Source organism: Pseudochaenichthys georgianus, chromosome 6 (assembly GCF_902827115.2).
Source record: "Pseudochaenichthys georgianus chromosome 6, fPseGeo1.2, whole genome shotgun sequence".
Lineage (NCBI taxonomy): Eukaryota > Metazoa > Chordata > Actinopteri > Perciformes > Channichthyidae > Pseudochaenichthys > Pseudochaenichthys georgianus.
Window position 1 is genome coordinate 40420969 of NC_047508.1, and position 24803 is coordinate 40445771.

Consider the following 24803-nt stretch of genomic DNA (forward strand, 5'->3'; position numbering starts at 1 on the left):
CGGACGCAAATCTGGATCAGCTCCGTTGTTCCCCGTTTTTAGAGATTCGGGTACGGAGGAAAAGAGAGAGGGTTTTATTTTCTGACGCTGCGTGAGTTCCCCGACACACCGGGGACACATGTTGATGTGTAAAGACATCAAAAAGTGCATTTTGCATGATAGGTCCCCTTTAAGTTCAATTGTATTTTGAAACTAGATAATAATAACTCACATGACATTAAACAACACAACAATAGCAACGAGTTTATAAACGGAGAAACCTCTAACTGCTAATGTGTAGTGAGTTGCTGTTTATTGCCGTGTTCTGACTCGCATCATAAGCAAGGCCGAGCAGCACGTGTTCCACTCATTCCACCTGAGAGGTAGCTAACTCTAAAAACGCCACAACAACAACAACCTCTGACTGTCCTTGTCCCATCTGGCCGCACGACAGCACGAGAAAAGAAAAGGACGAAAACAACAGACATGAGCCTGGTAGCTCGTGTTGAGTGCTAAGTAACCACTAGGAGGGTCTGCCTGGATGTAAGACCCTCCATGGGGACCTCAGTGCTTCCAGACACTGTTCTATAGGAAGTTAAAGGTCACATATTGTCCCCTCTACTCCATGTCTCTTCTACATCAACATGTGTCCCCTCTTCTTCATGTCTCTTCTACATCAACATGTGTCCCCTCTTCTTCATGTCTCCTCTACATCAACATGTGTCCCCTCTTCTTCATGTCTCCTCTACATCAACATGTGTCCCCTCTTCTTCATGTCTCTTCTTCATCAACATGTGTCCCCTCTTCTTCATGTCTCTTCTACATCAACATGTGTCCCCTCTTCTACATGTCTCTTCTACATCAACATGTGTCCCCTCTTCTTCATGTCTCTTCTACATCAACATGTGTCCCCTCTTCTCCATGTCTGTTCTACATCAACATGTGTCCCCTCTGCTCCATGTCTCTTCTACATCAACATGTGTCCCCTCTGCTCCATGTCTCTTCTACATCAACATGTGTCCCCTCTTCTTCATGTCTCTTCTACATCAACATGTGTCCCCTCTTCTTCATGTCTCTTCTACATCAACATGTGTCCCCTCTTCTTCATGTCTCTTCTACATCAACTGTGTCCCCTCTTCTCCATGTCTCTTCTACATCAACATGTGTCCCCTCTTCTCCATGTCTCTTCTACATCAACATGTGTCCCCTCTTCTTCATGTCTCTTCTACATCAACATGTGTCCCCTCTTCTTCATGTCTCTTCTACATCAACATGTGTCCCCTCTTCTTCATGTCTCTTCTACATCAACATGTGTCCCCTCTTCTTCATGTCTCTTCTACATCAACATGTGTCCCCTCTTCTTCATGTCTCCTCTACATCAACATGTGTCCCCTCTTCTCCATGTCTCCTCTACATCAACATGTGTCCCCTCTTCTCCATGTCTCTTCTACATCAACATGTGTCCCCTCTTGTTCATGTCTCTTCTACATCAACATGTGTCCCCTCTTCTTCATGTCTCTTCTACATCACCATGTGTCCCCTCTTCTTCATGTCTCTTCTACATCAACATGTGTCCCCTCTTCATCAACATGTGTCCCCTCTTCTCCATGTCTCTTCTACATCAACATGTGTCCCCTCTTGTTCATGTCTCTTCTACATCAACATGTGTCCCCTCTTCTTCATGTCTCTTCTACATCACCATGTGTCCCCTCTTCTTCATGTCTCTTCTACATCAACATGTGTCCCCTCTTCTTCATGTCTCTTCTACATCAACATGTGTCCCCTCTTCTTCATGTCTCTTCTACATCAACATGTGTCCCCTCTTCTCCATGTCTCTTCTACATCAACATGTGTCCCCTCTTGTCCATGTCTCTTCTACATCAACATGTGTCCCCTCTTCTTCATGTCTCTTCTACATCAACATGTGTCCCCTCTTCTTCATGTCTCTTCTACATCAACATGTGTCCCTCTTCTTCATGTCTCTTCTACATCAACATGTGTCCCCTCTTCTTCATGTCTCTTCTACATCAACATGTGTCCCCTATTCTTCATGTCTCCTCTACATCAACATGTGTCCCCTCTTCTCCATGTCTCTTCTACATCAACATGTGTCCCCTCTTCTCCACGTCTCTTCTACATCAACATGTGTCCCCTCTTCTTCACGTCTCTTCTACGTCAACATGTGTCCCCTCTTCTTCACGTCTCTTCTACATCAACATGTGTCCCCTCTTCTTCACGTCTCTTCTACATCAACATGTGTCCCCTCTTCTTCATGTCTCTTCTACATCAACATGTGTCCCCTCTTCTTCATGTCTCTTCTACATCAACATGTGTCCCCTCTTCTTCATGTCTCTTCTACATCAACATGTGTCCCCTCTTCTTCATGTCTCTTCTACATCAACATGTGTCCCCTCTTCTTCATGTCTCTTCTACATCAACATGTGTCCCCTCTTCTCCATGTCTCTTCTACATCAACATGTGTCCCCTCTTGTCCATGTCTCTTCTACATCAACATGTGTCCCCTCTTCTTCATGTCTCTTCTACATCAACATGTGTCCCCTCTTCTTCATGTCTCTTCTACATCAACATGTGTCCCTCTTCTTCATGTCTCTTCTACATCAACATGTGTCCCCTCTTCTTCATGTCTCTTCTACATCAACATGTGTCCCCTATTCTTCATGTCTCCTCTACATCAACATGTGTCCCCTCTTCTCCATGTCTCTTCTACATCAACATGTGTCCCCTCTTCTCCACGTCTCTTCTACATCAACATGTGTCCCCTCTTCTTCACGTCTCTTCTACGTCAACATGTGTCCCCTCTTCTTCACGTCTCTTCTACATCAACATGTGTCCCCTCTTCTTCATGTCTCTTCTACATCAACATGTGTCCCCTCTTCTTCATGTCTCTTCTACATCAACATGTGTCCCCTCTTCTTCATGTCTCTTCTACATCAACATGTGTCCCCTCTTCTTCATGTCTCTTCTACATCAACATGTGTCCCCTCTTCTCCATGTCTCTTCTACATCAACATGTGTCCCCTCTTCTTCATGTCTCTTCTACATCAACATGTGTCCCCTCTTCTTCATGTCTCTTCTACATCAACATGTGTCCCCTCTTCTCCATGTCTCTTCTACATCAACATGTGTCCCCTCTTGTCCATGTCTCTTCTACATCAACATGTGTCCCCTCTTCTTCATGTCTCTTCTACATCACCATGTGTCCCCTCTTCTTCATGTCTCTTCTACATCAACATGTGTCCCCTCTTCTTCATGTCTCTTCTACATCAACATGTGTCCCCTCTTCTTCATGTCTCTTCTACATCAACATGTGTCCCCTATTCTTCATGTCTCCTCTACATCAACATGTGTCCCCTCTTCTCCATGTCTCTTCTACATCAACATGTGTCCCCTCTTCTCCACGTCTCTTCTAGATCAACATGTGTCCCCTCTTCTTCACGTCTCTTCTACGTCAACATGTGTCCCCTCTTCTTCATGTCTCTTCTACATCAACATGTGTCCCCTCTTCTTCATGTCTCTTCTACATCAACATGTGTCCCCTCTTCTTCATGTCTCTTCTACATCAACACGTGTCCCCTCTTCTTCATGTCTCTTCTACATCAACATGTGTCCCCTCTTCTTCATGTCTCTTCTACATCAACATGTGTCCCCTCTTCTTCATGTCTCTTCTACATCAACATGTGTCCCCTCTTCTTCATGTCTCTTCTACATCAACATGTGTCCCCTCTGTGGAAAGAGACTCTGAAAGTTTCAGGAACAAAGATTTTCTCTCTTTTTGATCCATTTCTATTAAAACCTGTCTGAAAATGAGCTGATCAGATTTTGGCCACTTCATGATGTCATAACGATGTGTTGTCTTGTGTAACCATTAGCCAATCAGCAACAAGGTAACCCCCCCCCCCCCTTATCACCTGAATCTCCTCTAGAGCACCTTTGAGTTCTTTGTAACCAAATGTCTCTCAGAGGGGCGTGGGGAGGGGCTCCTTATTTTCATCTAAAGTAACAGACAGAGAATCAGCACTTTGGAAACAGGGAGCAGACTCGATTATACCCATCTAAAAGAAAGACGTCTTGAAAATGAACATCAGTTAAAAGAGAGGAAGTATCGGTTAGTTAGTTAGTTAGTTAGTTAGTTAGTTAGTTAGTTAGTGTAATTGTGGGACTTCAGTCAGTCCGAACCAACTAGACAGAAGTAACCTTAAGTCACACAATAACAGAAACTAATCCAATGGATCCAGGCAGCAGAAGACCAGCAACCGCTTTGTGTCAAATGACTGGTTTATCAATGGAGTATAAGAGAGGATATATAACTAATTCAGTGACCCGTCAGAGAAAGCTTTCTGTAAATATTCCAAATAAAGCAAAGATCCCAAACTGTTTCGTGTCATTGCAGAAAGTTGGTATGTAATAGTTATTCTCTCTCTTTTTGCTGGGGCCTATTTGTCCTCTTCTTGCTGGTGGTCGTGTCGTCACACACGGATGTACTTTTCCTTGATTTCAATATAAGCCTATCAGATGCAGACACAGAGGAGGAAAGGAAGGAGAAAAGCTGCCTGGCAACGGAACAGAGACAATGAGACAACAGGAAGTCACTGCCACGAATAGATCAAAAGATAACATCATGCACAATACAGTGGGACGAGTAGTCTTGGAAAACAATAAAATAGTGTTATTTATTAACAGCTAAATCTTCTGAACGTTAAGAAAATAAAGTGTGTTCATAATTAATAATAATCTTACTTCTACAACTTGAAGCAGTGTGCGTACAAAATGAAAAATTAACTTTGACACGCTTTGGGTATGAAAGGAATTTACATTTTAAATGCACGAGAGACACGTTGAAGCCAAAAGGTGAATTTATTTTAATGTGGCGTAAAAACGTTAAATCAGGGTCCTAGAAAGAAAATCACGAAGCAATCAGACACTCAAAGCTGAAGTTTATCTTGTGACATCTGATTATGAAAGCAACACCTTCCGCCGAGGCGACTTGCATTATCATTAATTGCAACATTAATTAATTGTAAATGTAGTCCATGTATGAGCGCCCACCTCCTGATGAAATGAAATGACTGATTTAATCACGTTTCATTAGCGCTGAGACGGTGAGTGAAAATCATCCTATTTGATTACATTCTACTTTTTCCTCCCGAAAAGTGACATTTCCATCTTTTGAAACGAACCACCTGCTGAGCGCAGACACGTTGTAATATTTACCAACATTTAGTTTTCCCAAATCACCGCCGTGTTTGCAAAGGTCACACTGTTTGTGAGTGCAGCCGTAAAAAACCGTAATTACCGTGCGGCTGGTGCGGTGGCAGAAGTGCCCAAACTTGCCATGTTTTGGCAGCGTGTCAGTGTGGATGTTGTATATGTTGCATTGTGGGTGGTGTGCAGAAAGGGGCTCAGCTGCTGGAATATAGAGTCAGCCTTTAATCTCGCAGTGAAGCATCAGATGACACATGGTCTCTGTGTTATGTGCGGCGGGGCGGGGGGGGGGGGGGGGGGGGGGGATAGCGATACATCAATCGCATGCCCGTAAATAGGGATGCATCTTTGGCAATCACACCGGCGCACTTTCAACTCTTCCTATTCATCGGGAGGATGATGGGGGAAGGAAATTGACAATTGCACAGCCATCTTTATTTTGAATGCAGGAGGTATCCACGTGTTGAAGGCCCTTTTTCCACACACTGATCAAAGCACATCGAAACACACGATTGTTGTCCGGCTTTATAAGCTAATATGAATATGGTGCGTGAGCCTGCCTGGGGCCCTGGCTGTGTGTGTGTGTGTGTGTGTGTGTGTGTGTGTGTGTGTGTGTGTGTGTGTGTGTGTGTGTGTGTGTGTGTGTGTGTGTCTGCTGAGGCGGTCTAATGCTGTGTGACTGGGGCCAGTGCTGTCAGCAGAGCAGAGACATGGACGCAGCACAAGTGCCTCCTTGCATAAATGTTGGGGTGGGCACGGATGCTCATTCTCCTCTCCCATCGCCTGACACTTAAAGGTACAATGCCGCAATTTTGGGAGCTCATCAATTATGAGTTCGTGCACACTGGCCAACACTATCAGGGTCACACATCCGCGAGGTGGCAAAGTGCTGAATACTTTGGGACTGAAGCGAGGTGACGCTGAAAAGAGGAATGCGTGGAAACGAAACCCCGTGTGAGAAGAGGGTAAAAAAAAAGAAGGATATCTTTCATCTTCGTATTTTCCTTCCATCATGTTTTTTTATTTTTAGAGGGCTTTTAACAGACAGGACTGTCAAGGTCTGTTACGGGAAACAAAGCTAGCACGACAGATGGAAACAGCAAGAACTACTTTACTGTATTCAAGCTTGTGTGTGCACATGTGCCGAGAACGTGAGTATGGAAGGGTCTGGGGCCGCATTTATAAACGGTGCGCACGCTCAAAAGATGGCGTACGCCAGTTTCTACGCAATGTTTGCGATTTATAAAAAACAAAGTTAACGGGAAAACGTGCGGTCCTCCACGCAAACTCTGACCCATGCGTACGCACTAAGCACAAAAACGGGAGAGACGAGAAACTGCGACACCAGAAGGAAGAGTGGAGAGAAATGTGTGGAAATAATACCATAAATAAAATGTTACCTCTCATTTATCATATGAAGAATTCATTTTCACAAATTGATTAAAGCCAATCTTAAAATGATGAAACGAACGCCTGTTTGCGACTCCTCGGTCACACACACACATGACTTGGAGAAATAAATAAATATGATATGTTATTTAAAACCACCTCGAAATGTTGTGTTAATGTTATGAAATGTTTTCTCATAAATGATGCGGTAAGCAGGAGGACAGAACTACGTCTAAACTGACGCCATTTTGCATTTCTATGGGTTGTGGATACGAGCATGGTTTTATATACTATCACGTTTAATGCCGTTTGCTAAGACTTGATAAGTCGCTCATAAAACACAGGAGGTATGGAAACTAAGAACACCATATATTTGGTAGATTTGGCAGCTGATATAACACAACACATTAGTTTTACTTCATTTAACTGGTGGATGTAGAGTTGCTGCGGGGGGGAGGGGGGGGGGGGGTTGAGTCGCACGGGATGCAGTGGAGACGCTGCGCACAGCTGATCGACGGCTGGAACACAAACCACCAAATAAAAAATAAACATTAACTGACTCCACTCCGCAGGGATCCCCCCGATCCTGTCCCCGGCACAAACACACTGCCTGAGGAAGGCTATGTGTATTTATTTTGTCATGAACTTTTCCGGACCACTTGTTTATTTATGTTGGTGACGATCCGACCTCCATGCTGCTACTCTGGTTCAAACGGCATCCACCAAACAATGTGATTTATCTCCACCTCCCCAAAATAACCAAAACCTGACACGATGTGAGACGTCTTTGTGAGCTGTTCCGTCGTCATTTCCTGCGATCTCCTTCATGCAGTCAGTCAGAATGAATATTAACACGGGGCGTTTCTTTGAGTATTTATAGGCAGATATGGGCGTTACGTGAAGCCCGCAAAAGCTGCGCCGCATTTCGAGTTGATTGTGATTTATAAAGGGAAACCGGCGTAGGAAGTGCTTTGTCCTAGTAAGCAACCTCCCCACGAGAATCCTACGCAAGGCTTTATAAATGAGGCCCCAGGTCTCAGCATTTAGCTATCAAGTACAATGTGTCGGAGCGCTAGCCAAAAGAAGCGCACGTTTTACATAGTAATACTACTATATGTAATAATGTCGGTGTATCCCGACTTTACATTAAATGCATTACATTAAGTTTTTCCGTATTTGACTGTTTTTGCTATGGCTGATTTCAGTCAGTAACAAAAAGGAATAACGCCTGAAATCCCAACTCTAGTGTCTGTAGCAACACTAGAGTTGCTGAAGATAAAACAATCCTCCTTAATGAGAACAGCATGTTTACAAGGAAGACATCTTCAATCCAACACTTCACGTCTTTCTATCAAGGCTAATTACTGTCGGATTGCAGTCTGGGCCTTTAAAAACCACTGGACCAGTCGCCAACTTGAACCCCTGCTGTGAGGGGGTGTGTGTGTGTGTGTGTGTGTGTGTGTGTGTGTGTGTGTGTGTGTGTGTGTGTGTGTGTGTGTGTGTGTGTGTGTGTGTGTGTGTGTGTGTATCTGGTTCCCCTCACTCACGTTGGGAGAGAGAACAGTGACGAATACGACCCCTGACATATGCAAATGTCTACTGATTCTCACATGCGAGGCAGAGCATGTGAGGAAATGTGGTGCATGTGGTGCATGTTTGTGTGTGTGTGTGTGTGTGTGTGTGTGTGTGTGTGTGTGTGTGTGTGTGTGTGTGTGTGTGTGTGTGTGTGTGTGTGTGTGTGTGTGTGTGTGTGTGTGTGTGTGTGTGTGTGTGTGTGTGTGTGTGTGTGTGTGTGTCAAGCTTACTTGGATCAGACTTGGAGAAGGTGTCTCTGTCCAGCAGGTTTCTGAAAAACAAGAAAACAAAGGGTCCCGTGGACATAAGACAAATAATTGCACGGCTCTTCCACTTCAACAAAGAAAGTGGAACCCGAAGTTATTCCATTATTACAACCTGGCCTAATTAGCTCGCTCACTGACCCCGACAACTTGTCTAACCGTAGTCCCCCTACGACTTGATTAACAAAAGCCATTTCACCCAGCCGCTCAGGCAGCAACATCAAACACACTATAACATCCCGCTTAAAGTGGAGCCCATTTATATTTTACAGAGAGGACCTCTTTTTCACATTTCTGTCCTCCCTGGGTGCCAGGAAACAACAGCACAGGCTGCCATCACATGTACACGACACTCCAGTCTCTGCTCTTTGCACGGGGAGGGATAAATGCACCAAGAGTCCCGTCGCAGAGCAGATGCTGAGGCTCGCCACGGTTAAGCAGCTCTGAAGGAATTAAATATGCACACAGAGACGACAAGGCACGGAGCGGAGAAGGACTTGGGGAACCCGGCCTAATACGTCATTTGTGGTTCTGACTCTGGGTCATTTGTTTACGCTGTCGACATCCCAGGAGGACAGGGAGGGGAAGGACAAGTCTCAAAGGAGCTGCTGTGAACCCTTCACTCCGCTTGTACTCCTGCCACATCTTACATAAAGCTCTCACTGAGCTAACCCAGAAAGACAACGTAATATGAGTGCATTGAGCGTCAGCAGTCCTGCGGGACTTTTACACAACATCAAAAGATAATACAGGCATGCAATGTTTAACTATACTTGATTTAATTACATGTTGGATTGATTCCGAGGAGGGAAAGGGAAAACCAGGAAACATTTTCTCCATATAATATGATCCGGTTTCACCCAAATCCTCTTAGTGGCATAAAGCCTTTCTTCTCCCAGGAGATTGCACGACCCGCTCACGAAGCTACATTCAGGGTGCCGAGTGGGAGAAGCACCGCTCTCAGTATTACAGTCAGTGTTGCATCGAAAAGGTTTCAAAGCTGGTTTTTAGAATACAATTGTAACACAATGGTGGCTTAAGCATGGGCGGCGCCAGGATGTGTTTGCTGCAGTAGCTCAGCAGTTGCTATATGACAGCACAGCTGTTGCTAGTTAATTTTCAAAATAAATAAACAAACAATACCAGTGGGCCAATCACGAGCCTGTTCATATTGCAGCGCTCACCGCTATTCAGAATCACAGACCACGAGCCTTCAAGGTCCAAAACGTTCTCTTTATCTTCTGGTATTATCTACAAACAAAGAGTCCATATTTTTCTAAGACCATTTAGTGCTTCACAATAAAATACACAACGGCTGTAGCCTGATTATGCTTTAGGAGCTGTCAGTGTGTGTGGTACAGTGTGTAGGTGTGTGTGTGGTACAGTGTGTAGGTGTGTGTGGTACAGTGTGTAGGTGTGTGTTGTACAGTGTGTAGATGTGTGTGTGGTACAGTGTGTAGGTGTGTGTGTGGTACAGTGTGTAGGTGTGTGTGGTATACTGTAGTGTGTGTGTGGTACAGTGTGTAGGTGTGTGTGTGGTACAGTGTGTAGGTGTGTGTGTGGTACAGTGTGTAGGTGTGTGTGGTATACTGTAGTGTGTGTGTGTGTGTGTGTGTGTGTGTGTGTGTGTGTGTGTGTGTGTGTGTGTGTGTGTGTGTGTGTGTGTGTGTGTGTGTGTGTGTGTGTGTGTGTGGTACAGTGTGTAGATGTGTGTGTGGTACAGTGTGTAGATGTGTGTGTGGTACAGTGTGTAGATGTGTGTGTGGTATACTGTAGTGTGTGTGTGTGTGTGTGGTACAGTGTGTAGATGTGTGTGTGGTACAGTGTGTAGATGTGTGTGTGGTACAGTGTGTAGGTGTGTGTGTGGTACAGTGTGTAGGTGTGTGTGGTATACTGTAGTGTGTGTGTGGTACAGTGTGTAGGTGCGTGTTGTACAGTGTGTAGATGTGTGTGTGGTACAGTGTGTAGGTGTGTGTGTGGTACAGTGTGTAGGTGTGTGTGTGGTACAGTGTGTAGGTGTGTGTGGTATACTGTAGTGTGTGTGTGGTACAGTGTGTAGATGTGTGTGTGGTACAGTGTGTAGATGTGTGTGTGGTACAGTGTGTAGATGTGTGTGTGGTACAGTGTGTAGGTGCGTGTTGTACAGTGTGTAGTGTGTGTGTTGTACAGTGCGTAGATGCGGCGGACAGACGGGTCTCAGTTGGTTTGGTGTCCTCTGCTTTAATACTTTTAATACAACTTTTGGCCCGTAATTTCAATTCCCCATTTCAGCGACCAGAGAGAGGGGGGGGCAATCTCTCTGATTGTGTTACGTAATTATGAGACTGCTCTCATACTTGTTTGATTCTGAAATTGTATATATTTATATAAATATGTGTGTGTGTGTGTGTGTGTGTGTCTGCATCTGTAGCCTGTTATTGTCTCATTATACCGCACTGTGAATGAATCAAAGTAAATATATAAGTGGTCATGAACACATGTGTCCATCAGACAGAGGCTGCTGTGCCTCCTGTCATCATTAATGGACGTCTCTTTAAAATGACCGCTCAGAGGAGAGGAGTTCTCATTTCTCTAACCGCCTGCTGCTTCCCCTCCTCTCTCCTCGGTTCCCCTCCTCGGCTCCTCCGCTCGCATCTCCTGTGGGCGGGACTAAGTATCGAGGAAAGGAGTCGAGGAGGGGAGTCGAGGAGGGGAGTTAGAGTATTGAGAAACCTATATAATGACTTTTCCCCACACTCAAACACAACTCCTACCGTCTCGTACTCCCTCCACACACACACCGGAAAATGCACGCGCGCGCGCGCGCACACACACACACACACACACACACACACACACACACACACACACACACACACACACACACACACACACACACACACACACACACACACACACACACACACACACACACACACACACACACACACACACACACACACACACACACACACACACACACACACACACACACACACACACACACACACACACACGGAAGGGGCGGTCTCTCCCTAACTCCCACCAACAACATTGCCTAAATAACTTTACAAATGTACTAAACTGTGCACATCTGATAACTGACATAACTACTAACTTGGACACGCTACAATATTATCCTTAATACTTACATTAAAGCATTCCTTTGACACTTATAACATTACTTTGCAAGGTAAGCACAACCAAAATAAGTTTGTAAAAGCAGGATTTGAACACTGTTTCTGTGCTCCTACAATATGTTTGTATAATACTATTACACCCTGAGCGTACAAGTACACAATAGCGATCGTTCACTGTTTCAACTGGCATGCTGTGGCATTTAACCTTATCACCACACACACACACACACACACACACACACACACACACACACACACACACAGGGTTGTCCAGCTCCGTTGGAGATCGCGGTCGTTTACGCTGACTTGTGGGAAATCTTTCCATGTTCGATCTGTGTTCACATACTGAGAATTATAACAACATTAGCCAAGTAACAGTTTGCACTTTAACTTACAACGACCCCTGATAGATCTCGCGAGAATGTGTATAAATATATATAGATACATTTTCATAACAAAACAATGGGGTTGCTAAGCCGTTGCTAGGCCAATTGTTGGAGTTGCTATAGCAACTCCAACAATTGCTCCAAACAAACAAACAACTCCAAGCTACCCCCTGGCTTAAGCCTTAAGTGTATATGTTGTGTTTAAGTGTTCCATTCTGCTAAAGGAAAGGTTTGTGAAAGCAATCCAAAACCCGTATGACTGACCAGAATGATTAATTCAACCATTTTGCAAGTCTACCAATCTTATCTGCAATCATGACCGTTTTTATATCCAACCATTGAACTCCTCCTGAAGGGGTTTGAATCAGCTATGATAAAGGCATGCAACCTCCACATTCAGTCATGCAAGGCATTCCACATTGTCGTATTCAATAATGTGTTTGACTTTTTATGGCGAGGACACTCACTCACGTTTCTCTAACATTTTAATAAAATAATTTAAGCGACTTTAACAGCAAGATGATTGAGATTTGAAGTTACAAACCGTATTCTGGAGAATATAAAAGCGTCCGGTTACACTGTGCAATTCAAATGGGAAACGAAGTCATAGTTGTATGCTGCAGGAGATCTTACAAGTTGTTATGGATATTCGAAGCCATTTCTTTTCAGTTTCCTCAATCAAATTAGGAGACCTTTGAGTGACTCAGATCTCAGTTGACCTTTGCCTTCCTGCTCCATGAAGCCACAACAAACTTCCCAAGCCTTCCCAGTGTGATATTGATTGTTATTAGGGAGATTATGAGCATAAGCTGCAGCAGCGCGACTTTGTCCATACTGTGCTCTCCTGACAGAGAAAGGGAGAGACGATGGGGGAGAGGCTCCTGATAGCATGCTAGCTGCGGGGCGAGCGTTCTGCCGCCCGCCCCGTCCTGTATGACAAGCAGCGAGCGTCTTGAAGCCGTTGATGGCGAGTGATGTATCTAGATCAGGCTCTCGTGTTGTGCTGATCCCAGTGTGGCCCAGATGGTAAAACACCACGCTCTGCTGCATGCTGTCAGGGCACGCCTACCGGATTCCCCCCGGCTTTGAGACCTTAAATAAATGATAATAAGCGATAGAATCGGGCCTGGGCTCATCGTGGCTGTGTTTTTGACTGGCGGAAAGTCTGACAGATTGTGTAGGAGTGAGAAGTGGGCGACTTCACCTGCCAAATGGGATACATGTCCGATAAAAAGTAATACAGTAACATGTTGGCTCCCAGAGGAGATCCAGTGAAGAAAAGAAGCGTCGAAGGAGTGTATGCAAGAGAGGACGCACATGTATGTGTGAGAGTGCTGGCAGAAGTGCACACACTTATATGGATATGCTAACCTCCCTCTGATTCGTGAGCACCCTGGGGCTTCCACCTGGCCCTGATAGACACGGGCGACTCTTTAAAAAGTCCTTTCCACCGCGGGCGGCCCTGGAAACGTCTGGGCGGTCCGAGCAGAGTGCCTCGTTGTTCATCAAACATTTACGAGCGCGGTCCCTCCTCGACACCAGAATTACATTTGAAATCCCACCAGTTACATCACAGCCACCTAAACATGGCAGCTGGAGCTTTAAATACCTGTATGTGAGGAAACAAGAGGAGGGATGCGGGGACTTCCATCTGCGAGACAACCAGACTTATATGAGGATAACAAGGTATCTCAACAGGAGTGTAGGCTTGAAATAAGTATATTTTGAAATGATGGTTTGTTGTTTTATTTAATATAAGGTAATATAATATATATAATTTTCCAGCAATGATATGAAAGATAGAAGGCGCTGCATTCAAAGGAAAGATTGTGTGAATACACCGAAACAAACTATGTAATTATCAGGTTAAGTAACCCATCATCTCTGTAAACAAGATATCTGCATATGAATGTAGAATCTGAAGGCATCACAAAGAAAGATGTTGGTAGTCAGAAGCATCCTGTTTCCGTTTTCATTTTACATGTGGACGAGATTTTGGTCATGCAGGTTAACAATCAAAAGAAAAGAGGTCAAATCTTAGACATATTGTTCGCGAGGCAATCTTGGAACCCGTCGGCTATCTGCCGTCGATTTAGCTTTTTATTAACCTCGATCAGCAGGAATCTGCATATGAATGCAGTTATACAATACGATTGTAGACGTCATCTCTCAGCTCCCTTCTTGCATCTTTAAGTTGCTATAAGACTAAAAACAATGACAGCAAACAGAAGAGTACGTCTCGGATACACCAGATCCCCAAAATATTGCAGAATGCCCAAAGGCTAAATGCAGGGCCGGCCCTGACCAATTTGCTGCCCAAGGCAAGATGTTAGCTGGGCCCCCCCCCCCCCCTGATTTAAATGAACACAAATACAAAATTAAAACGTTTAATTGGACACAAAAACCATTATTTCAAAAAAAGAACCATTTCACATAAACCTCTGGTTTTTACTGTAATGTGCATTAATTAGAGCAGAGGGAGCTGTCCTAATCAAGTGAAGAGAGGGCTGTAATCTACTTCCACATTAAAAATGACACTTGAACTGCCCCCTCGCTCCTCGCTGGGGCAGTTCAACTTACCTGATTTGGGGGGGGGGTTTGCGCCATAGTTTATGGGCGTTGTATGCAATCTAGGCGTAGTTCTGTCAAGATAAGATAACAGGGTGTACTTTGTTGATCCAAAATCGGGAATTTGTTTTGTTATGAAATTTAAATAAAACATTTAATTTTTTTTAATTAAAAAAACCGGCTCCCCCCATAGGTTGATGTGCCCTTAGCATTCACCTATAATGCCTATGCCAAGGGCCGGCCCTGTTTACATGGTTTTCAGAAGGTTAGGATCTAAGATTGTATAACTCAAGGGGTTAGCCATATTGTATTTCAAGTTGTGTCCCTTATAGAGACGTTAAATTCAAGAGGAGGGATGTTAACGTTGCAAGATAATGAGATGCTGAGAAGGCAAAGAAGTAAAATCTCAAGCTAATGAAGCAATTACGAAGAAACTTGACTTGCAAATGAATCTAACATAATTTAGCAGCTTTAGAGCTGGATATCTTCCTCAGGGCCAAAAACAGAGCTTAAAGAATATATAACACATATAACAAGACTGAGTTCTAAGAGCAGCGACTGGGGTCTCCTTTTCCCTGTCTATCTTTGTCTGTAAAATCAAGGAACAGAAAAGAATCCTATAATAGATTGGAAACACCCACGGAAATACTAACTGACAAGGGGGATTCCCTAACTGATACTAAATAGAAGCTTGTGTGTAGCATTTAAAATGCTCCCTTGAGACGTGGTATCGTCCTTCATTTTTAATATCATCACTTAAAAGCCATTTATAGTATGCAGCCGTGCCGATTGCTGTTTGTAAACACACATTGGCCCGTCCCCCTCAGCTCGAACAAAGCAGAGAATCAGAGAAACAAAGAGTGTGTGTCAGAGTCTAGGGTTGTGATGAAGAGGCCGATTGGACAACCACTTCTAAATCAGTCTATACATTACTTTTTAGGAAATTACTCATTACTCTAGTCTACCCATCAAAGGGGTCAGTGTTTTGATCCCCACCCTATGTAGTCAATGTCGAAGTATCATTGGGCAAATACTAACATCAAATTCTACCTGTCCTGCAGTCATGTCTACTGTAAATTAATATGTATAAAAGCTTCGGCTAAAAAGACATATCATTTAATTTGATATTTGTTAACGGGTATACTGTAGTGTTGTCACGATACCAACATTTTGGTTTCGATACCAAGTCAAGAATTGCGATTCCGATTCTTAAATGTAATTATTGTGCTTTATTTCACACCAGAACCATAACCATAACACAAACTTTTAACCAATGAGAACAATAAACAAAATAAATGACAAGAATTCGTATTAAATAAAATTAAGCATCATCTCAAACAACTTTTTTGTTTTATAAAATATAATTGTTTTTATATTTTATTAACATGTAATAGTACAGTAATATAAATAATTATTGACAAAATGTGTATTGCAGATGTTATCCACATTGGTAAGTTAGCTAAAAAGATAGCTATATTAGACAGTTATCATTAATTGCCTCGTTTGTCACAAAATAAATTACACTGGTTTGACTTAGATTTGAGGGCATGGGCATGTTATCTATCACATTCGCTAACCTGTCTGTCGTTAAATTCTTTAAACAGCTCTGGATTCCGGTCGGCGGGTGCTTAGCCAAGTCTGATGTGTTGGCTCCCTTGGTTTGCAGGGATCTGAAACATGTCTGACAGACAGGCCTCGTGGTGTCCGTAGGCTCGCCCTCACTGTCAGGGATATCGCTCAAATACTTCCAAATTTCGCTTATGGCGTCTTTTTTGTCAACAAGCCGAGGCGCAGCGGCAGTTGCACTCCCACTTGCAGCCATGCTTCTCGTTTTCTCACGTGGCAGCTAGCGCGTGGCCGCGTGCACGAGAGAGGGGAGGGACTTAGAGCGTGCTTGAGAGGGGAGGGACTGCAGGCACGGCTGCAGTGCAGGGAGTGGAAGCAGAGCGCTGAACACACACGGCTCTTATTAAAACGGCGCTTTCTCACCGGAGTACTTTCCCCAGTCATTCTTAAAGTACCGATACTAATGAAACGGAGGAATCGTAACGTTTTTAACGGCAGGGTATCGCGGTACCTTTCAAGTATCGGTACACCGTGCAACACTAGTATACTGTATGTCAAACTTGTGAAACAGCCATCAACACAACGATTTCAACGATTCCACTTCCTCCATCTACCTTGCATGGATGCGAGTGCCTGGGTAGCCCGGAGGGATTAAGAAACATTAACCCAGGCAGTGTTAGTGCCAGTCTGCACTCCCTACATCCACAGGAGCAGAAGCAGCAAGGAAACTTCCTCCCGTTGTGTTCTTAAAGACCAGATTGCAGCGTGGGCGCTAACTCCCATTGCGTAACCTCAGTCCACTAATTTGACATTTAGCCCCCGAGCCAATGTGCAGGTTTTCCTCCTCAGACAAATGCTTCCGTCTAATAAAGAGGTCCCCTCAGTAATGAACAGCACAAGAGTGTCCTGCTGGGAGGATAACTCCAGATCAATAAGGTCAATTGAGTCTGACGAAAACTCAGAGCCGTGCCGATCAATCAACCTTTGAAGCACCAGAGACACTCTTAACCCGCAACGATTTCCCCGGATGCTCAGTGTGTGCATCCAATAATGAACCAAAGCAATCCAACGTCCCTCAGAGAAAGTGACAACATCAGCAGTCCATGTCAAAGAGAGAAAAAATTCATTTTGGACAGTTCGAGCTAAAGTGTTACAGCATTTTATCGATGTTGCACGACGACTCTTCTTCATTCATCGCTTTCAATCGGTATCAATCTGCCTTCGTCCTCCACTGTGACCAACAACGTTAAGATTGAGCTTTAAAGCACGACAACTTCATTTCTGTATTTCTTTTTTAAAAGATCCTGAAATACCTCCAAATCACTTGGGCTAGAGTCAGTGTTTCCCACAGGATTTGATTCTATTTTCCGGGGCACCGCACCAAGCCTGACTTTAAAGCAACCCAACGGAGGTTTCATGTAAGTTTAGTTCTTTCACTCGTAGCTCGGGCTGCGGGGGTGCTAGAGACGGGAGCATGTTGATGCGGCCTTCCTAGCCGGAGATATGGCCGCATTTTACAGTAAACTTCTGTTGTGTCGCAATTCGATTTTTTTCCCAAAATCGTGCAGCCCTAAGCCAAAGGCTCAAATAAGAAAATACATGCGAGTTCATGGCTACTGTAGACAACGTTCTTGTTGCTCTGTGTTGCGTTGTTAATGAGTGAGACACACCGGAGTTGAGGATCTGTGGGGTTTATTCTCCCAAAAATATAATTTATAATTTAGGTATTTAGCAGACGCCTTATTCCAAAGCGACTTACAATGACCAATTACAGGGACGTTCTCCCTGGAGTAACCGAGGGCTAAGTGCCTTACTCAAGGGAACACTAGTAGTGGTGTTCCAGGCGGGATTTGAACTTGCAACCTTCCGATCCTCAGCCCACCTCACTATCCATTAGACCACCAAAATCATTTTTTGTGGCGGCCTGCCAAAAATAAATCAATGTATGGGAAACACTGAGAGTGTAAGACTGTATATGTTCACCACAGCCAAGAAGAGAGAGCATCTAGTGTCACATTTAACAAGTTGTTTCACGACGTTGTTGGTCTTCAGTGAAAATACGGACAATAGGTACTTATTATTAACATTAACATTATTATATTTTATACAGGAACATGAAGTGAGTTGGACCTGGCATCACTGATCTACCTTATGAACAAACTTAAAGAAGTATTTAAAACTTTTATTGAAGCAATACTTGTGTAACAAAATACACTTTTGCTTGCCTACTTCAGTAAAATTACATTAGCATGAAAATAGTCTTTATGCAGAATCATCCATCTCATTTATATTAGTTGATTACTATTGTTCATGTGTTAATGTGTACAGCACTTTAATGTTGCAGCTGGTAGGAGAAGGAGCTAAATGTATTTATTTGATCAAAACTGCTAGGTAATTGTGTATATATATATATATATAATATATGTCTCTGAAGAACCAGCACCTTACCGTGGTAGAGAGGTTTGTGTGCCCTGATGAACCTGGGGGCTGTGTTGTCTGGAACCTTGTGTTCCTGGTAGGGTCTCCCATGGCAAATTGGTCTCAGGCAAGGGGCCAGACTAAGATTGGTTCAAAAGACCTCATGAAAGACGACACAGGAAGTGAGGATACCCGGCCCGGAGGAAGCCCGGGGTCCCCTTCTGGAGCCAGGCCCAGAAGGAGGACTCGTCGGCGAGCGTCTGGTGGCCGGGCTTGCCACGGAGCCCGGCCGGGCCTAGCCCGAAAAGGCAACGTGGGCAACACCTCCGCTTCTCCGTCCCGCGGGCCCACCACCTACGGGAAACATCGACGGGGTCGGGTGCGCTGCCAGAAGGGTGGCAGTGAAAGCGGAGGGTCTCGACGGACCAGACCCGGGCGGCAGAAGCTGGCTTTGGGGACGTGGAACGTCACCTCTCTGGGGGGGAAGGAGCCGGAGCTTGTGCGGGAGGTGGAGCGGTACCAGTTGGATCTGGTTGGGCTCACCTCTATGCACAGCGTCGGCTCTGGAACCTTACTTCTGGATAGGGGTTGGACTCTATTCTTCTCCGGAGTTGCTCAAGGTGTGAGGCGCCGGGCGGGTGTGGGGATACTCACAAGTCCCCGGTTAGGTGCTTCGTTGTTGGAGTTTACCCCAGTGGACGAGAGGGTCGCCTCCCTACGCCTGCGGGTTATGGGGGGGAAAACTCTGACTGTTGTGTGTGCTTATGCACCCAACAGCAGTTCAGAGTATTCGGCCTTCTTGGAGACCCTGGAAAGAGTCCTGTATGGGGCTCCTGAAGGGGACTCCTTAGTCTTGCTGGGAGACTTCAACGCACATGTGGGCAATGATGGAGACACTTGGAGGGGCGTGATTGGGAGGAACGGCCCCCCTGATCTGAACCGGAGTGGTGGTTTGTTACTGGACTTCTGTGCTAGTCATGGATTGGCCATAACAAACACCATGTTCGAACATAAGGATGCTCATAAGTGTACGTGGTACCAGAGCATCCTAGGCAGAAGGTCCATGATCAATTTCGTTATCGTATCATCGGACCTGAGGCCGTATGTTTTGGACACTCGGGTAAAGAGAGGGGCGGAGTTGTCAACTGATCACCATCTGGTGGTGAGTTGGGTCGAGTGGCGGGGGAAGCCTCTGGATAGACCTGGTAAGCCCAAACGTGTAGTTCGGGTGAACTGGGAACGTCTGGAGGAGGCCCAAGTTCAGGAGGCCTTCAACTCGCACCTCCGGCGGAGCTTTTCGGGCATTCCTGTGGAGGTTGGGGACATTGAACCAGAGTGGTCGGTGTTCAAAGCCTCTATTGCCGAAGCCGCGGCGGGGAGCTGTGGTCTCAAGGTCCTAGGTGCCTCAAGGGGCGGTAACCCTCGAACCTCCTGGTGGACACCGGTGGTCAGGGAAGCCGTCCGACTGAAGAAGGAGGCCTTCAGGGATTTGTTATCCCGGGGAACTCCCGAGGCAGTTGCAAGGTACCGACAGGCCCGAAGGGCAGCAGCCTCATCCGTGGCCGAGGCAAAGCAGCGGGTGTGGGAGAAGTTCGGAGAAGACATGGAGAAGGACTTTCGGGCGGCACCAAAGTTGTTCTGGAAAACTGTCCGACACCTCAGGAGGGGGAAGCAGGGAACCATCCAAGCTGTGTACAGTAAGGATGGGACGTTGTTGACCTCAACTGATGGAGTGTTGGGGCGTTGGAAGGAACACTTTGAGGAACTCCTGAACCCGACAACTCCGCCCTCTATGTTAGAGGCAGAGCTGGAGTATGACGGGGGATCAACGCCAATCTCCCGGGGGGAGGTCACTGAGGTCGTCAAACAACTCCACAGTGGCAAAGCCCCGGGGGTGGATGAGATCCGCCCGGAAATGCTGAAGGCTCTGGGTGTTGAGGGACTGTCATGGTTGACACGTCTCATCAACGTTGCGTGGAAGTCGGAAACAGTACCGAAGGAGTGGCAGACCGGGGTGGTGGTCCCCCTTTTCAAAAAGGGGGATCAGAGGGTGTGTGCCAATTACAGAGGCATCACACTACTCAGCCTCCCCGGGAAAGTTTACTCCAAGGTACTCGAAAGGAGGGTCAGGCCGATTGTCGAACCTCAGATTGAGGAGGAACAATGCGGATTCCGTCCTGGTCGTGGAACGACGGATCAGCTTTGTACTCTCGCAAGGATCCTGGAGGGGGCCTGGGAGTACGCTTATCCGGTCTACATGTGTTTTGTAGACTTGGAGAAGGCGTATGACCGGGTTCCCAGGGAGTTACTGTGGGAGGTGCTGCGGGAGTATGGGGTGAGGGGGTCTCTACTCAGGGCCATCCAATCTCTGTACTCCCAAAGCGAGAGCTGTGTCCGGGTCCTCGGCAGTAAGTCGGACCCATTTCCGGTGAGGGTTGGCCTCCGCCAGGGCTGCGCTTTGTCACCAATCCTGTTTGTAATATACATGGATCGGATTTCGAGGCGTAGTCGTGGGGGGGGGGGGTCTGCAGTTCGGTGGACTAAGGATTGCACCACTGCTTTTTGCAGATGATGTGGTTCTGATGGCTTCATCGGTCTGCGACCTTCAGCACTCACTGGATCGGTTCGCAACCGAGTGTGAAGCGGCTGGGATGAGGATCAGCACCTCCAAATCTGAGGCCATGGTTCTCAGCAGGAAACCGATGGACTGTCCACTCCAAGTAGGGAATGAGTCCTTACCCCAAGTGAAGGAGTTCAAGTATCTCGGGGTCTTGTTCTCGAGTGAGGGATCAATGGAGCGTGAGATGGGCCGGAGAATCTGAGCAGCGGGAGCGGTATTGCAGTCGCTTTACCGCACCGTTGTGACGAAAAGGGAGCTGAGCCGGAAGGCAAAGCTCTCTGTCTACCGGGCCATTTTCGTTCCTACCCTCACCTATGGTCATGAAGGATGGGTCATGACCGAAAGAACGAGATCGCGGATACAAGCGGCCGAGATGGGTTTCCTCTGCCGGGTGGCTGGTGTCTCCCTTAGAGATAAGGTGAGAAGTTCGGTCATCAGGGAGGGACTCGGAGTTGAGCCGCTCCTCCTTCGCGTCGAAAGAAGCCAGTTGAGGTGGTTCGGGCACCTAGTTAGGATGCCACCTGGGCGCCTCCCTAGGGAGGTGTTCCAGGCACGTCCAGCTGGGAAGAGACCAAGGGGTAGACCTAGGACCAGGTGGAGGGATTATATCTCTTCGCTGGCCTGGGAGCGCCTTGGGATCCCCCAGTCAGAGCTGGTTGATGTCGCCAGGGAAAAGAAAGTTTGGGGCTCTCTGCTGGAACTGCTACCCCCGCGACCCGACCACGGATAAGCGGGAGAAGATGGATGGATGGATGGATGTCATGATTTGTAAGGTGATATATGAATAATGTGAATCTGTAAAGTAAGTAGTGACTTCGATTGTCAAATGTGGCGTATACAAGAAGAGAGTAACTTAAAATGGAAACAATCAAATACCTCAACATTTTACTGAGGTACACCTAGGGCTGCTCGATTAATCATATTTTAATCGCGATTACGATTATGGCTTGCAACGATTACGAAAACAACGTAATCGAAATAAAACTGATCAACTGTTAAAAACATACAGTTCTATTTGTTTTACTCCAATAAATGGATGTTTTCAAAGTAAATGGATAATCGTTTTTTAATAATCGTGATATCAATTATTGACCCAAATAATCGAGATTATGATTTTTGCCATAATCGAGCAGCCCTAGCTACACCTAAGTAAAGTACTGATATTTGACCACTACTAATCAACATATTTCATTTTATATGAAAAGAAAGGAACTGCAAACCACATTTCAAAATGTAAAGATCAAATATGTATAGGCTATAATAAATACAAAGCATAAGATATTACAACACCGTTATGCTGTGATGTATTCACGACTTGCTCCGAAAGGCAAAATTCCTGGATTTCTTTCTTGTTTGAACTCAATTCAACGGGTTACATATTGCACTCAGCAGAAAACCATCAAACGCTAATCTGATCAACAGAAAGTCTTCCAATGTGCCCGCATCAATCACAGCGATGGAGGAAAATTGCTACGCAAAAGATGAAAGCCGCGGAGCAGAGAGGGCAGGAGGTCAGCTGGTTAGTAATGTGATGGAGCCATGTCCGCTCTCTGGGGTATCCTGGTGAAGCTACGGCGGCTGGCTAGGGCCTTAATTAGGCAAAATTACTCCTTTAAAAACTAATTAAAGCAGCCGCTCAGCATGACCTCCGAAAGGCCTCCCGCGGCTTTGCCCCCCTCGCATGAGACCGCTTTGATATGTTGGTTTAATGCTCTTTACTCTGTTCCAGATAATGGTGGAGGAATGGTAAAGCGGGGCACTAATTATTCAGGGGGCAAAGCCATAATAGGGTGAAGCAACACTAAGAAGGACAAGTAGAGGGGAAACTGCGATCTAGTTAGGCTGTTTTGATTAACGGTGTTTAATTAAAAATGGATTTAAACTTAAAGTTGGACTTCTTTGTTTTTTGTTGGTAGCACACAGATTTACATCGTAATTAATTGGAATCGATGTTTAAAAATAATAGGTGTTATTGTTAGACAGCTAAAGAATAACAGAAAAACTGCACCTGGGGGAATCATTGCACCTAATTAAAATGGTGTATTAAATAACTATATCCCATATTGCAGCGATGTTCATGAACACTAACATACGAAGCATACACACAGGATTCCTCCCGTTCCAACCAGTCTGTCTGTCTCTTTCTTCACCTTCCTCGTGTAAAGTGCAGCATCGGCTGTGACACATCGACCTGCCTCTCAGCGGGTCAGCGTCGGACTTCAATACAGCCACATCACAACACGTCAATTCTTCGACGCGATACACTACCTAGCTTTTGTGCCCGAAGGTCACGGCTATCTCTCCGCAGATCAGGTGACAGCCACAGCGGCGTGAACACCGACATCTCTCTGCACAGACATGCTCCGGCTGCAGCTCGAAAGGCCTCGCTGTTTACTATCCATGTACACACTATGCTCTGTGTGTGTGTGTGTGTGTGTGTGTGTGTGTGCGTGCGTGCGTGCGTGCGTGCGTGTGTGTGTGTCGTCAAGGCCTTGCGAACGGGAGTGATAGGCGCTCATCAAGTCAAACAGTGCTGTTGCAGCAGACGGGGGGATTTGCTTCTCGCTAATGCACAACACTGGACTGGAGTTAATCAATCTGTCAGGTCTTCTGCTTCACGTCACACTTGATGAGCGCCGCCATGGTCTGGATTTATCGAGTGAAGGAGGGCTTTCACCGAAGGAGGGTATCTATCCAGAATGAACGCTTCAGTAGCTTTGTAGACATGCAAAGACACCAGAGTGGGAAAATCTCACCACCCACCAACTCCGGGCTGGAGAATTGTGTGATGGGTGAGGGTGCTGAGGGTGCTGAGGGTGCTGAGGGTGCCTCTGCCATCAGCTCAGCAAGCTATAAATAGTGATCAATCAATGTGTTCTGCCTAGAAATAATCAATGGATATGTCTCTCCAATAGTGGAGCTCGACCGGCAACTTAATCTCATCGATGATAACATGACAGCAACGGTATTCAGAAGAGGTGTAATACATTACATTAGACTGCATTTAGCTGACGCTTTTATCCAAAGCGACTTACAATAAGTGCGTTCGACCAACAAAATACAAACTAGAAGAAAACAGAATCATAAAGTACATCAGGTTTCATAGAGCAAAAACATTTCAAGTGCTACTCAACTGGCTTTAGGTAAGCCAGTCCTTTATTAGTATATAAGTGCTTATACATATATGCTTATACATATATGCTTATATATATATATAAGTGCTTACAGTATATCGATGGATATATTGATTCAATGTCACATGTTATCACTGCAGAGTAAAAACATTGATACCTGTCATCATCTTGTTGAGCCTTTATCTAGTCATTCCAGTGGCACAGCTGTTTTATCATTCTGCCAAAGCACGTTGTGTGTGGAGTTAAATAAACAGCATTAGCGAGACAGGCAGTGTGTACAGTGTAACTTTACGAGACTCAAATGAAGTTACCTGCCAGCCATCTGCTGATTAAAGGTGGTTGGATACAGAAGTTAGCACCAACAAAGTTGGAGGTTTGCTAAAGGTAGAAGTGGAACCGCTATTATCACTTTAGCTACAAGCTAATCACCAGATTCGATCCGCAACCACAACTCTAACCACAGGAGGTTTGTATTTATTATTTTAATAAAAATACTAGATGTATAAATACTGGTAAAAGCCCATAATATCGTATCATATTTGAGTCACTTTTTGACTTTAATT

The 24803-nt window shown here is 45.4% G+C and overlaps 1 protein-coding gene across 1 annotated transcript in view; it reads right to left on the reverse strand.

The window, feature by feature from the left end:
* Positions 1-24803, reverse strand: part of LOC117448244 (copine-8-like) — a 103568-nt gene that overhangs the window by 74363 nt on the left and 4402 nt on the right. The window contains exon 2 of the mRNA XM_034085444.1: positions 8397-8437. Coding sequence (XP_033941335.1) covers positions 8397-8437 — 41 coding nt within the window. The remainder of the gene's footprint in view (positions 1-8396; positions 8438-24803) is intronic.